This window comes from Schistocerca piceifrons, chromosome 5 (assembly GCF_021461385.2).
Source record: "Schistocerca piceifrons isolate TAMUIC-IGC-003096 chromosome 5, iqSchPice1.1, whole genome shotgun sequence".
Taxonomy (NCBI): Eukaryota; Metazoa; Arthropoda; class Insecta; order Orthoptera; family Acrididae; genus Schistocerca; species Schistocerca piceifrons.
The window spans coordinates 479461195-479476360 of NC_060142.1; the positions used below are offsets into that span (position 1 = coordinate 479461195).

Sequence of the window (15166 nt, forward strand, 5' to 3'; positions counted from 1 at the left end):
TTTTGTGTTCCCACAATCACTTTTGAGTCACTAAACTGAGGAAGTAAGTGTTCTTTGGACAGTTCATAGTCCTCTGTTGTGCAATATTCAAAGTCAAAGTTTTTTATGTTTTCCATGGCAAATACATAAAGTGATTTGGGTGTTAAGATTTGTTGGTCATATGCCCTTTGTAAGCTGGCTTTAGCAGCTAGCCGCTTAACAATTCCACCAAGGCCATCGCATGCGCTCTTGCCATGGGATGTTGCAAAGAACTCCCACTCTGCCTCAACTTCAAAATCAGTTTTACGTAAACACACATTAAGGTAGTTTTTCTTATTTTTATATTGTGCAGCGCTGTCATCAGAAAAGTAAGTAATCATTTTAAGTGCAAAAGGCAAGTTTTGGTTTATGACTTCTAGCAGTTTTTTCTGGAATACATAGAAAGCGACTGCATTATGTTTCAGGCAATCTGATATGAAGACATACTGCAGACGTTTTAGTTTTCCCTCGCATTTATAATATATGATGAAGCGATGCACTGTAGCTTCCCCGTTACATCAAGGTGGCCATAAGTGGGGTAGTGGCCAAAAGTAGAGCCTGTACCCTATATGAAAATCTCACGTTTTTTTATAACAAAAAGTGAATGTCGTACAAAATCGTAAGATATTTTTTTATATATTTTATTCTCACTTAAAATATCAGTTAATGAATTAACAAACAATAAGAGGGTAATGTTGCATAAAAAGGCTAACATAATAATTTAAGTTTGTTAGAATTACATAGGCCTACCGTAGTATTCATAGTGTAGAAATAGTCTGCTTTTCACCTCACTAGTGTGTATTGCGGTAGTAAAATATTATTTTATACAAGAATCCATTGAGACCCCATCTTGAAATTTTGCATGCATGTAGTCAGTCAGACTGGACAACACATACAATTTTTATAAAGAAATCCGAGGGTACGTATTTCGGAAATTTCAAAAAATGTTTTTTGGAATAGTTTAAAATTTTCAAATTTAGGTAGTATAGTCATGTTACATATCAAATTGAAGGGAATTTATAGAGGAAAACAATGGTGCAAGTTTGAGCGCTCTAGGTTGTATAGTTTTTGAGCTACAGCATTTTAAAACAATCATCGATTGATCAAAAACGGAATTTCATTTTTATTTTTAAATCCTTGAAACTCAAAAACCAAAGGTCAGAATAATTTGAAATTTCAAATTTAAACTAGTGTTAGTGGGTACATTACCCGAGAAAAAAATCATCCAAATCTGAGATATCAAGGTTCAGACTGTCAGCTGATTTGAGATGGAATGACCCATATGTCTTTCCCAGGAGAGATGATAATGTACACAATGTTCTGGTTAAGAATTATGAATTATTTAGGAATAAAGGAGATGACTCACCAAAAGGCCAAAGTGCTGCGTCGTCAATAGGTACACAAACAAAAGGTACAGAGCTTTGCTCACTTTCAGTATGAACTTTCTTTTCTCAAGCTTCTAGGAAAAACACACACACAACTCCCTACATTGTGCTCAGTCGACTGCCAGCTATTTCCTGCACTACGGTGAGTGTACTGGGGTGAATGGGGGTGTGGGACAGGGTGGGGTGAGGAACGGAGAGAGGCGGGAAGCAGGGAGCAGGTTGGGGACAAGTATCTAGCAGCTTGTGGGAGAGTGGGGAGCCGTCTATGGGCTAGCTAGGGGTGCAGGTGGCAGACGGCTGAGCACATGATTTCATACAGTAGGGTACAGGATAACAGCTGACACAAACTGGGCAGGGGATGCTGAGCGTTAATTTATACTAATTAAATCTATTAACAACAAAAATGCAGACAGTAACAAACACACATGTGTGGCCAGGCTGTATGGGAGGGATTTTTTGGAGTTGAAGGGATGGTAGTTGTCAAAGTGCAGTTACTGTTGGTGATTGGTGGGTCCGATGTGGACCGAGGTGTGGATGAAGCCAGGTACCACCTTCCTAGATGTCGATCTCCTCCTCTGAGATGGCTCCATCCACAACTTGGTCCACATTGAATCCACCAATCACTAATAGTAACTGCACTTTGACAGCTGTGTCACCCCTTCAACACCAAAAAATCCCTCCACCTGTTGTAGGTGCTTCTGCAGTGATGACAACTCCCTCACCCAGTATGCTGAAGGCCTCACAAAAAGCCTTGGCAGACAGATAATACCCTCCAAACCTAATTCACAAATAGATTTCCTGTGCCACATCCTCACACACACCTGATCCTCACATCCATTCCAAGAACCATCCGCAAAGGAGCGACCCCCTTGTCACCCAACACCACCAGGACAGGAATGTGTTCCACCATCCACCCAACCTGCGCAACATCCTAGTCCATCACTATGCCACTCACACCCCCTATACCCTGCCACAGGGATCAGATGTTGGTGGAAGACCCAGATCTCCCCAAACCACCCACCCAGCACCATCTACTCCAGTCCCGTCACAGGGTAATTCTACCTCATCAGAGGCAGGGCCACCTATGAAACCAGTCATGTTATATACCGGCTCTGCTGCAACCACTGCACAGTTTTTTTACATTGGTTTGACAACCAACCAACCGTCAAACTGCAATGAAGGGCCACCACCAAAATGTTGCCAAAAACAAGGTGGACCAGCCTGTGGGACATCGTGCAGCAGAGCACAACATGTGAGGTTGCAATGGCACTTCAAAACCCATGCCATCTGGATCCTCCCCACCACCATCAGCTTTTCTGGGTTGCTTACATGGGAGCTATCCTTACAGCACATACCTGCCCCCTTTACCTGCACCCCTACATAGCCCACAGATGGCTCCCCACTCTCCCACAAGCCACCAGACACTTGCCCCCAACCCCCTCCCTGCTTCCCACCTCTCTCTCCATCCTTCACACGACACCACACCCACTTCAATCTCATCTCAGTACACTCATCGTGAGCCAGCAAGGAGTCAACTAAGCACAATGTAGGAAGACAAAAAGAGAAAGAGAAAGAGAAAGAGAGAGAGAGAGAGAGAGAGAGAGAGAGAGTGAGTGTGTGTGTGTGTGTGTGGGGGGGGGGGGGGGGTTGTTTTTCCTTCCAGCTTGGAAAAGGAAGTTCACTCTGAAAGCTAGCAGAGCTCTGTACCTTTTGTTTGTGTACCTATCAACAACGCAGTGCTTCTGCATTTATGAAAACCAAATTGAGAGGTTATTCTCAGAATGGTGGTTCGATATACTGTTGTAATCTAGTTTTCAAATAACTTCTAAAAACAAGGGAAGGAGGGAAATATGTAACATAATTAACTCCATGCTTATAAATTGGTGTTTCACTGCAAACTTCCATTTTTCCGGAAAAGCACCTTGACTCATTCACTGGTTACAAAGGAAACATAAAGAGTACACAACAAAGTCAGTATATGACTTTAGTACTTTGTTCGGAATAGCATCATAACCGGAAGAGAGTGTTGTATTCAGTGGTCTAATGATTTCTAGAATTCAATAAATAATTGATTTTGCAAAACTGTTTTCTGGTAGTGGAGAATGCAGTGCCCATCCAATGGGTCTACTTTTGATAGCCCTGTGTTTCCAGTTACTGTTACGTAGAATTTATTAAATTTAGTGAACCTTAATTCAAATTAACATCAAGCCAAGCTATTACTTGTATTAGAAAAGCTGAATGTTATTTACCTTACTGTGTTCATTTGTTTCATACCTAATAATACTCCACAGTGGCTTTGCTTTGTGCTTGGACTTTAGGAATTTTTTGCGTGCACTTTGTATGTTTTTTCCCTGTTTGATGACACGGTGAGGGATTTTTCAATACTGTCTGTAGTGCAACTTTTAAGTAATAATTATAGCCTCTCTTCTGTGTGAAATAAAGTGATCTCTTCCTGGTGCAAGTTACTCTCCTAAGTTACATATAAAATATTACATTCTAGTAGCTAATTCATGCAGAACTAGTATGGGAAAAGCAGTTGTTACATATATTTCAATGGAACACATGTTCAGAAATATTGAGACAAGTAGCTTTTGTAGTGATCAGCACACAGAAGTGTGTGCTTGTAAATTAATACTGAAAAATAGCTCACTTTTAATTTTAACTGTATATAGACCCCCACTGAGAAATTTTGAATTGTATATCAGGAATCTGGATTCCTTACTGTGCTGCCAGACCGCAGCAAGTGGTTAACAGTGTGATGACTTCAGTGTAGATTTCCTAAGGAATCTGATATGAATAATGATCTGGAAATCTTATTTCGATCCTAGAATTTGATCCCAGTAATTAACTTTCAAACATGAGTAGATAAATACAGTAGGACCCTAACTAACACTATTTACTTTGGTGAAGATCAAAGCAAGAAATAACTGACTTCCCAGTGACAAATGCTCTCTCTAATCAATATGTACCATTAGTGAGGATGGATAAGACAGTGCTTTACAGTATGGATACTCCTCATTGGAAAGCAGTTACAATAATTAATGACTCCAGGACAAACATTTTTAAGAATAGTTACCTAGGATGAAATTTATAATGAACAAAATACTAACATGAAATCTAATCTATTCCATGAAAAATGCATCTCATTATTTGAAAATAGCTTTTTGCTTAAGCCAATAGGAAAGGATATTAAATAGCCACAAAAAAAACCATTGATCACTAGACGGATTAAGTATCTTGGGAAAGGAAAAGGCAGAGACAAGTAGATCATGTGGTAGCTGCACACTACAAAAACTACTCAAAAATACTAAGCAAGGTTATTAAAAAAATCGGGGAACATGCACATAATGTCAGAAATTCATAATTATGATAACAGACTTAAAGGCTATATGTAATGTAATGAAATGAAAGACAAGACAACCAGCGACATAACGGAATAACATCATTACTGAGCTGAATAGAAGGGCCGTAAGTGATGAGTCACAGGTAGCCAATAAATTTAATAATTATTTCTTAAATACTGTAGAAAGCATTAGGACAAACAGTTAAATGAGAAAAATCACAGCTGTGTGTGGAAAATGTAACTCTCATAAAATTCCATCATATGAATGTATAACCAACTTTTCATTCTGAAATAAAATTATACTTCCTCTCAAAAATAAAAGCTCATCTGGTTTTGACAGTGTTTCCAATAGAATATTCAAGATTTGTTTCCATGTAATAAGCCTGGCCTTGTCCAAAATATACAGGGTGAACATTCATAGAACCGACAAACTGCAGGGACTGATTCCTGAAGGGAAATGAAGGAAAAAATGTCATACGAAATTGTGGCCTGAAATGGATGGTGCGCGTGCAATGACAACAAATTGATCCGGAACACAGTACATAGATGCACTGCATCCACATCACATCTGATGTTCAAAGTGGACTCCATGGGACTGCAGGTGATAGGGATAGTAGCGATTGTCATGCAAGATACACATAATCTTACTTTGGCTTAGACCATGTTAGCAAGCTACTTGCCTCGAGCTAGTACTATGGTTTGTCTCAATATTATGTACAACCTGGTCCTCTAAATCTGGTGTATGCACAGCCCACCACCTCCCTACACATGCATCCATCTGAAAGGACCTGTGATCACACAAATGCCCAAAAAGGGCTTGAAATGTTGTGTGCTGTGGTTAGTGTCTGTGAGGATACTTGTTTTGGTATAGCTGTGCTGCCTCTTGACCACCCCATCTGCTTGGTCCTACACAAACACCATCTCTCCTTGTTCCATACATGAATACTGGGTCATTCTGCTGCTTACAATAGGCAGGAACTGTCACTCGTCAGCACTAACTACCATGGCGACAATGCACATGATCACAGGGCCTTTTTCCTCCAGTTCCAGTGCAGAATCCATCCCTGTGGTTTGTCAGTTTTATTCCTCCAGTTCCAGTCCAGAATCCATCCCTGTGGTTTGTCAGTTTTATTGATGTTCACCCTGTATAACACATCACTAACTCATGGTGTTTTTCCAGAGAGGTTGGAGTGTGCCATTGTTAAATCCCTCTTTAAGAAATGTGATAAGAGAGGTGTTAATAATGACCCACCTGTTTCACTGCTGACACCAATTTCCAAAATCTTTGAGAAGTTGATGTATTCTACAAACCACCAACAGCAAACCAACAACAACATAATCAGCAAATCACAGTTTGGGCTTCAAAAGAGTTCTTGTAGGAGAATGCCATTTACTTGTCAATTCACCAAATTTTACGAACATTAAATAATAAAATAGCACTGGTTGGTATTTTCTGTGACCAGACTAAGGAATTTGACTGTGTGAATGACAGTATTCTCCTAGATAAATTGAAATTTCATGGGTTTGATAGTATAAACAGCTAATGGATAATGTCATATCTAACCAAACAAAAGCAGAAAGTTGTACTTAGTAATTCAACCAGTATAGCCCAGGGAAGTAATTCTGACTGGGGAGAAATTAGGTATGGGGTTCCCAAGGCTCAATCTTGGGTCCACTATTTTTCCTCATACGTGTAAACGATCTTCCATCTAATATATAAGCAGAATTAGTTCTTTTTGCAGATGGCACTAGGATTGCAATCAACCTAAGCATACATACAGAAACAGAAGAAATTGTCCCAATGCCCTTAGCAATATCACTAACTAGTTTTCTGTGAATGGTCTCACCCTCAGTTTTAAAGACGTAACTACTCATTTCTGCACATCAAGTGTTACTACATCAATGATAAGCACGACACATGGTAAAGAAATAATAAATAGTGTGGAAACTTCAAAATTCTCATGTGTTCATATTAATGAGTATTTGAACTGGAAGCAGCATATTTTGAAATTAATAAAACAACTTAGTTCAACCACATTTTCACTTAAAATCATGGCATACCTTGGGGAGAGACAAATCAGAAAGTTGATCAATTCTATATATTTTCATTTGGTAATGACATACAGAATAATGTTCTTGGGTAAGTCATCTTTAAGACAGTAAGTCTTCATTACACAAAAATGTGCTCACCCACAATCACCTTGTAGACATCTGTTAAAGGAGTTGGACATTCTGACTACTGCTTCATATTATATTTATTCTCTCACGAACTTTGTTGTAGATACTCAATTACAGTTCAATAGGAACAATGATGTACATAAGGATAATAGAAAGAAAAATGACATTCATTACTCATTTTTCAGGTTGTCTTTAGAACAAAATGGGCACACAATGCTACAGCAAAATTTTGAACACTTACCTGGAGATACAAAATGTTTGTCTGACAAAGTAAAATTTGGAAACAAACTGAAAAACATTCTCCTCCTATTCTGTAGAAGAATTCCAATTATTGTAATGTGTAAAGGGTGGTGGGTGGGAATTAATAACTCACATCTGCACATTTTAAAATTTAAAATAAAATTTTAAAAACACTTATAAATGTTCAGCATGTAGCCATATTTACAAATTAATACAATTAATTTGAATGTAAAATTGACTTGTTCCACATCATTAAAATTTATTGTGCAAAATTATCCATGGAACATGAAACTAACTAACCCATTCCACAGTATTAGCTTGCCTTTCTCTTGGCTTCCACTGTAAAGGTCCTTAACCTGTTCCAAAGGTAAACTGGACACACAGTCTTGTAAGAATACTTTTAGCAAGAAATCAGAATTCTCATGTACCCCATGTCATTCCTTCTTATTCCCTATTTTCATCTTTCACATTCTCTGAATAGTAACATCATTTATAATTCTGTGAAACCAAGCTTTTCTCATTCACATATTTGACTGTGAATTAACAATGTAACTGCTATGGGGCTCACATCTTTTTCATCAAAGACAGCTGCATTTAGAACTAAATTATAAGCAGTGTTGCAATACAGCCTCCTATTCTTGTTGAGAATGTTACTGTGGAAAACAAATCAAAGTGAGCTATCTGTAATATCTGTCTTATCCGAGATGAAATCAACATTGAAATCTCCACAGACAATGATCTTGACTAAGCCTTACCAGTACCCTTTCTAACTGCCTAATGAAGTATATCTGATGTATTTCCTGTTGGAGGTCCGTAAACTATCATTTTGTTTGTTTCCAAGTCTGTTACTTCATCAAAAAACTCAAACAGCTGCTCAAAGCAGTACTCATTTATGTATAGAAACATATTTTAATGATATACATACTGAAATCAGCAGCATATGATTTCAGTGGCAGTACTGGGTACAAGTAACTGCTAACACCTAATGCAAAACCCAATTGCAAAATAACAACAACCTGTGTGTGTAAAGGCGTAAGGTGTGAGCAAAGTGAATGGAATGCACATGCAGCTAACAGGAATCCATGAAAGTAACTCAATGACAGCAGCACTCATCATATACAGCTACCCATATTGGTGAAGTTACTTAAGATTAGAAATTCTACATTATCATCAATGTGTAACTCACGTCGTCACCTTTATTTACCATTCACAAATACTGCTACCCAGTTTAACCAAGTAAATTAATGGAAGGATAGCATTCGTCAGGGGGGCGCGTTTCAAAATACTTCACTTGTAGAGAAAAAATTGTTCAAATGGCTCTAAGCACGATGGGATTTAACATCTGAGGTCATCAGTCCCCTAGACTTAGTACTACTTAAACCTAATCACACACATGCCCTAGTCGAACCTGCGACCTTAGCAGCAGCGCGGTTCTGGACTGAAGCGCCTAGAACTGCTCGACCACAGCGGCCGGCACTAATACTGGAAGGAATATTAAACTTACCGTCTGATGAATGTTGATCTATTACTCGTTTCTCGTTGATATCATGTTTGTCTTTTTTTATTTTCTTATCATTCTCTTTACTTCTGTCTCCAGCGCCTTCATTCTTGGCTACTTTCTGATTATCTGACTCTGTCTTTTTCTGGATTTTCGGTTTTTCTTTGTGTGCTACGTGGTGTGTGTGCCCATGCCCGCCTTTAACTAAACGTACGAATTTTTCGACAATTAGGAAAGTAATTATGCCTAGCAAGACCCACAAACCGACACTGGTATCATGTACGTGTGGTTCTCCTCCCCCCTCTGTATGACTATGGCTATGGGAATGATCATGAGAATGACTGTGTGACTCGTGATCGTCACCATCGCTTTCGCCGTGAGTGTGAGGCGAAAGGGCATGGGGGATGAGATGCAGGAATGCATCACCTAACAAACTACCGGACGCGAAGCTCAGCAGTATCTTAAGCATAGGCTCCCTTTCCTTACTGTTGTCTAACGGGACAAATAATAGTATCAGAAATGGTGCAGCACTTATCAGTAACGTTGAGCATAGAGCTTGAACCCATAGTGTATACATGTCCTGCAATAACTTTGTTCTATGGAAACGTTCCTCGGGATCAAATTCTTCCGCTTGCAAGTTGGCCTCTCTCGAATATTTGTAAGATGGCCTTTCTTCGAAGTATTCTTGCGATAAGTCATGGCTATGGCCCTCATGTGCCGAACAACCCAAAGGTAAACCGAAGAAAACCAAAACAAATATGACAGTGATAACTAATTTAAATAACACACGTCTATAATTGTCCATTTTGAATCAAAACTACGTCAACAGGTGTCACTACTTCGGCTGCACAAATATAACATAAACAAAGCAAAGAGCACTGAAAAATCTTAAACGGAACTACAGTCACATGTCATCCTAGCTCCACATGTTATCGATGCCGAGATCTGCCTCGTTGTTACCAAAGACTTATAGCCTGAAGGGATGGAAATATTACTGTAGAAAGTGACCGACAGTTCTCTAGGTTAATTAAGGGATGACAGTAATTAAAAAACTTGTATCATCACATTTAAAGTGTGCGATTTGCATCGCAAGGACGCCGACGTCAGTCTGTTTCGCGAATTGCTATATCTATATGAATCGATTGTTCTTTGCCTGAGATTCTAATACAAATCTGACACATCAACTGTGTAGCATCTGAACCAAACGAAAACAATATATGGTAGCAAATCCAACGGCTATCATTCTACAAGAGAGTAATTTCAAGATAAAAGACATAGTCTTTTAAAAGATTACTCATCAATAGTTAAAAGTTGCAACCTATTAAGCAACAAGAGAAGAAATTAAAGTGATCATTAATTCAGTCGTTAGACACTGTTACGAAAAAATGAATTAAAAATGAACTGCACAGCCAAAATGAAAAATAAGTGCATCCTACCATTAAAATACATAAGAAGGAAAGTTAAACAAAAGAACTGTAGGAATTGATACTAAAAATTAGTAAAGGGCGATTCACACGAGACGTAAACGTACCGTCACGGCACGTCACCACCACGCCAGGGGGCATTTACATTGGACGTCGCGTCACATCACGTCAGTTCACTGAAGCCTAGCTCCGAACGGTGAAAATGAGGTTACGAAGTATCATCTATGAAATAAAAAGTTGTAGTATATTTTCGGAACTGAGGAAATACCAATGATAAAGTTCATTAATGGACAAAGTAAACATAATAACGCACGCTCTTGATCAATTTTGTGTGGCACAGTGCTGAGAGTGAAATAACACGTTAAAACATCGATATTTGCCTGCTGGCGAAAATATATAGGCCCTACTTACAGGCATATCAAACAATATTTACGAGGGAACAGACAGTCTGTTTCACTAAACGATTAATTTTTTCCTTACGTAACTAATAGCGTCTGCGACACTCTTTTTTTTTTTTTAGTAATACTCAATAATAAGACTAATTCTCTCACACAGCATATGTGAAAACTATGGCCCAGTGATGAATGATTGTCTATTCTCAGTGAGGAATAGAACCTCCTCAACAAACTGTTCAAGGCCCAGTAGTCTTATTCATGTTGTCTGTTCTATTCTATTCTCTGAGTTTCAGTCACTTAGATATTTGGAGATTCATTTGTATTATTATCAGGTATTCATGTTATCAGATATTCAGAGACCCAGATATTCCCATTATCAGATTTCTAGACTATTGGATTATCAGATTTGTTACGTACTACAATTGTAAGACAATGTAATGTAAGTGTTCACGTTTTTTATTAAATGATAATTGTTATTTAAAGTCTGTGTACGTATTTCAGGAACCTTTCCACTACCTTATCCTTAGTAAATGTGGCCAGTAGTTGTGTGGGTGATTGTTTATGTGATTTGGTGATTCTTTGTTTTCTAATTATTCAGAATTCCATTTTATGTTAAATGGCAACCCCTAATCACTGACCTTGCGAGGAGTAAAAATAATTCACGATCAAATTTTTTCTTTGATTTACAAATTAATTTCAGACCACATTCGCTGCAACTCGGGTTAACATTGGCTTGAGCAACCCTGAATGTAACGTAATAAATTTTTAATCTAAATTCACATCATAATATATATGAAATTAATTTCAGCTCGAAATAGGAGGCATTCAGTTTTCAGTGTTGTAAAGTATGAAACATATCTTTGCTATTTACGGTCAAAATAGTTGGAGTACGTTTACATTATTGTAAATAAGGTATCAATTGCATTTGCATAGTAATAGTTGGATTTTATGAAGCAAAATGCTGGCTTTGATGAACATTATTAGACTTCATGTCACTCATTTACAGAGATATTTATCTTTCTCAGTCACAGTCACATGTTAGACTGTGGTCACAGTGTATAATCGACCAGCCAATGCATTGTAAGTGGCGAGCGTGACAGGACTGAAGAAATTAGGTTTTGTATATATGTGTGTATGGAAAATCTATATTTATGGATATTGTTAATGATTGTTTGCTTCTTTTCGTACAAACTTCTGGAACCAGAGAATATAAAGTGTAACCCAGAGTAAGATCGAACACAAAAACGACTGAACTTACAGAATTCGACTTAAGGCAAGGAGATTGTCGTTGAGTTCTATCACAAGATATCGTATTCCAGAAACTATAGTGACTCACGATCCTTTTTTCATAGGGGTTTTGCTGAAAAAGGGTGTAAAGTACAGGGTTTTAGTAGTGAAATACGATGTGTTGCAAGATGGCGCTATGCAACTTTAGTTTGTTTTCGGAAATCGTTAGGGAAGAATAAAGAATCTGACTGCATGAAGCATTATCATAATTTTTATCTGTTAGCTTTGAGAGTTTTGTCGAGTGTTAAATCTAAGAAAGGGTGCACATGAAGATATTTAGAGATTTTACTTTGCTTGGGTTATGATAAAAGTCGGCACACATCCGAAGATGGATCCGGATGCACAAACCAGCCAAGAGAACGTTAGCGATGATGGGAATTTAAGTGATTCTGAACAAGAAAGATTAGATCAGTTTGGATTTGTACCAAATACGCCTCCACCTGATTCCGAAATGCAGGTACAGGCTAAGCAAGAGACTACCTTGTCTACAGATCCTTTCGAAAGTTTGTTCTGGAGAATTCAAGAACATGCGAAAATTCAGGACAATGACATGAAATCTACGTTACAAGCTTCTGCAAAGCAGCAAGGAGAAAAGATAGAAAAAACCTTACAGTCTTAGTTGCAACAACAGCATGAGAAAGTTAATCATGCATTAGCCACTCTTTCTGTTGCGCAAGCTTTGCGAATAGATGATACATTGAAGTTGTTCATGGAACAGCAAGCTGAGAGAACACAGCAGATGCTAAGTCAGTTTGCAGCACAGTTCGAAACTAAGCGATATAATGTATTGACTTAATAGAAACGCGATTATGATAAGGTACCACAAAATGTTAACAAGATCGGTGAAGATTTGTGTTGAGTGCAGATGACACAATCGAGTCTTAGGTTAGCTCTAAGAAATACTTCAGAGAAAGTACAAAATTTATCACTGCAATCTAGAATGGAGATTGAATCAGAGTTTGAGAATTGCAAACAAAAAGTCACCACTCAATTTAACCAGTGGCTGCCACAAAAAGATGAGCAAATTGTAGCCAAATTAAATCAGGAATTACCAGTAGCAGTGCACACTGGTGCACAAATCACATCAGATACAACAGAAAATGTTGAAACTCTAGCTTCAGTGTTACAACAGATTACTTAACAAACAAAGAAACTTAAAAATGAAATGCTTAGCATGGGACATGTTAACATGGATCAACCATCAGTGGATTATGATAGAGAAGTGTGTTTTGGGAATAATCAAATTATTTTACTGACACAGGAATATGTGTCACAATCCAGTGCATCAAATGGTTATTCGCTAGCAGCAAATTATAGAGCTAGTCAACAGGCGAACCTCTTTGATGAAGAAATCCTCATAAAGCATGGGTAACTCACAGTTTTCATTCACGATAGGAAATCAATACATTTAGTGGTTTTCATTACGTCGTTACCGATGTGATATTTAGATTGTAGAGTGAAGGTCAAAAGATACCGTTTGTAGTGCCCTTACACATAACGATGCCACATTGTGGGCTACGGAGACAGCAGAGTCGTGTGATACATTCGAACAACTCAAATGTGCATCTTTAGACAAATTTTCGACCACTGTGATGGAGGAACATTTATGCAAGAAACTATATAACTCAGAGATGTACTCACAAAATAAAGGTTCTTAGTGAAAATACTTTGGAGAGATATATTAATTAGACAAAGTACTCGAATGACCGTATGTGACCGAGAAATGTAATCAAGATATTGAAGTCCAGGTTACCGGTATCTGTACAGGAGAAACTGTTAACTATACTGAACAATGACATGAAAAGTTCCTGTCCATCATCAATTCCATAGACCTTATGTGGGAAGGAATGAAGGTAACTCAATGTAATCAGAACACACATGGTCCGAATTGTGCCATTGGTAACTCCCATAATGAGAATGGCAAGTGGAACTGTGGTACTTTCAATGGTGGTGGACAGACACAAGATAGACAATACCCCTACATTAATCAGTGTCTGTCTCCAAATAATAGAGGAAATAGATACTTTCAACCTGCAAATAGTAATAACCTGAACCATTCCTACCAGAACACCAAGAGGTGTAGGAAAGAAAATCGTTTATGTAGTTATAGCAAGAATTATAATCAAGGTCAAAATGACAAAGGAATTTCCAGGTAATACCTGGAGTCTGAACCAGCAACCAGGCAGATGGCCAAAAAATAATGGATCATCTCCTGGTGGAATGTATAATTGAAACAGCATATGGAATAACTGTGTATCCCAGAATACACCAAATCACTGGCAACAACAACAATCTCATGAAATAAGGGTAGTGGACGTACAAACTGAGCCACTTCCATCTAACTCAAATCTGACAAACTAAGAATGGCCACACAGCATGCTCGAGTGTGGGTTACAGAACTGCAGAACTGCAGAACCATGTTACATGTTCGGAAAAGAACACTAACAGACTCTACACTTATAGTTGGGATATAGAAATAATTACAGAACAGGATCAGGTTCTTATAAAGAAGACTTGAAACTATGTATAAGATAAAACGAGGATAGAGAAATGAAAGACAAACTCTGTGTTGAATCAGAGAAGTGTAAAACTTCAATGAGAGAGATAGTGCAAGCTGCCGTAAAGGAGATCATTTGTAATTTTCAAATAACAGCCATTTTGGATGGAGCTAGTACAAATGTTATTAATGAAGCATTTGTTACGAAGTTGAAAGCCACATACTGCCTTCCTACTCTGTCAATACACAACTGTAAAGTAGCAGGTGTGATTGGTGTGAAAGCAGGAACTGTAAAGTAGCAGATACAGGTAGTTGTTGATCTAGGAAAGGGAGCCTACAATTGCACATTCCAGCTAGTAAATGAAATGATCGTACAGCATTGTTGGCCGGGAGACCCCATGCGGCCGAAATACCTTTCTTTTCACATTTGGGAAGCTACAATGCTGTCCTATCTTCCTCGGACATTTTGAGGAGCCAAAGTTCCCCCATATATTATGAGTATAAGTTATAAAGTTTTTGACTGGTTTACCCAGAACACATACTTTCCACTGTTCAGATGTGAGAGTACTTTGAAAGAATAACATAACTTTATACAATTTATAATGTTCTGACAGTTTACTTCATGGATTTTGAACTATTTCATGCTTAATCTCTTGCCATGTTGGATCGTTCTCTTGTAAAATCTTTGCATTTTTGCACATCCAAAGAAGTGACCATCTACACAATTGGTCTTTCATAAGCAAAATTTTAAATTGGGCTGTCTTTTCTACGAACTTATTATACTCAGTTAACCTGGCTGGTAATCCTGACAAGCCATTGGCAATGACATTTTCCTTGCCTTGAATGTTCACGTTAATCATAATGCAGGTTTGTGAAGTAATTTGCGTGTATTCAAAAACAA

The 15166-nt window shown here is 38.1% G+C and overlaps 1 protein-coding gene across 1 annotated transcript in view; it reads right to left on the reverse strand.

Annotated features, from left to right (window-relative positions):
- Window positions 1–9796, reverse strand: part of LOC124797922 (protein catecholamines up) — a 49252-nt gene extending 39456 nt beyond the window's left edge. Inside the window, exon 1 of the mRNA XM_047261055.1 lies at window positions 8669–9796. Within this exon, the coding sequence (XP_047117011.1) occupies window positions 8669–9467 (799 nt within the window). The 5' untranslated portion in view covers window positions 9468–9796. The remainder of the gene's footprint in view (window positions 1–8668) is intronic.
- Between the last annotated feature and the right edge of the window lie 5370 nt (window positions 9797–15166).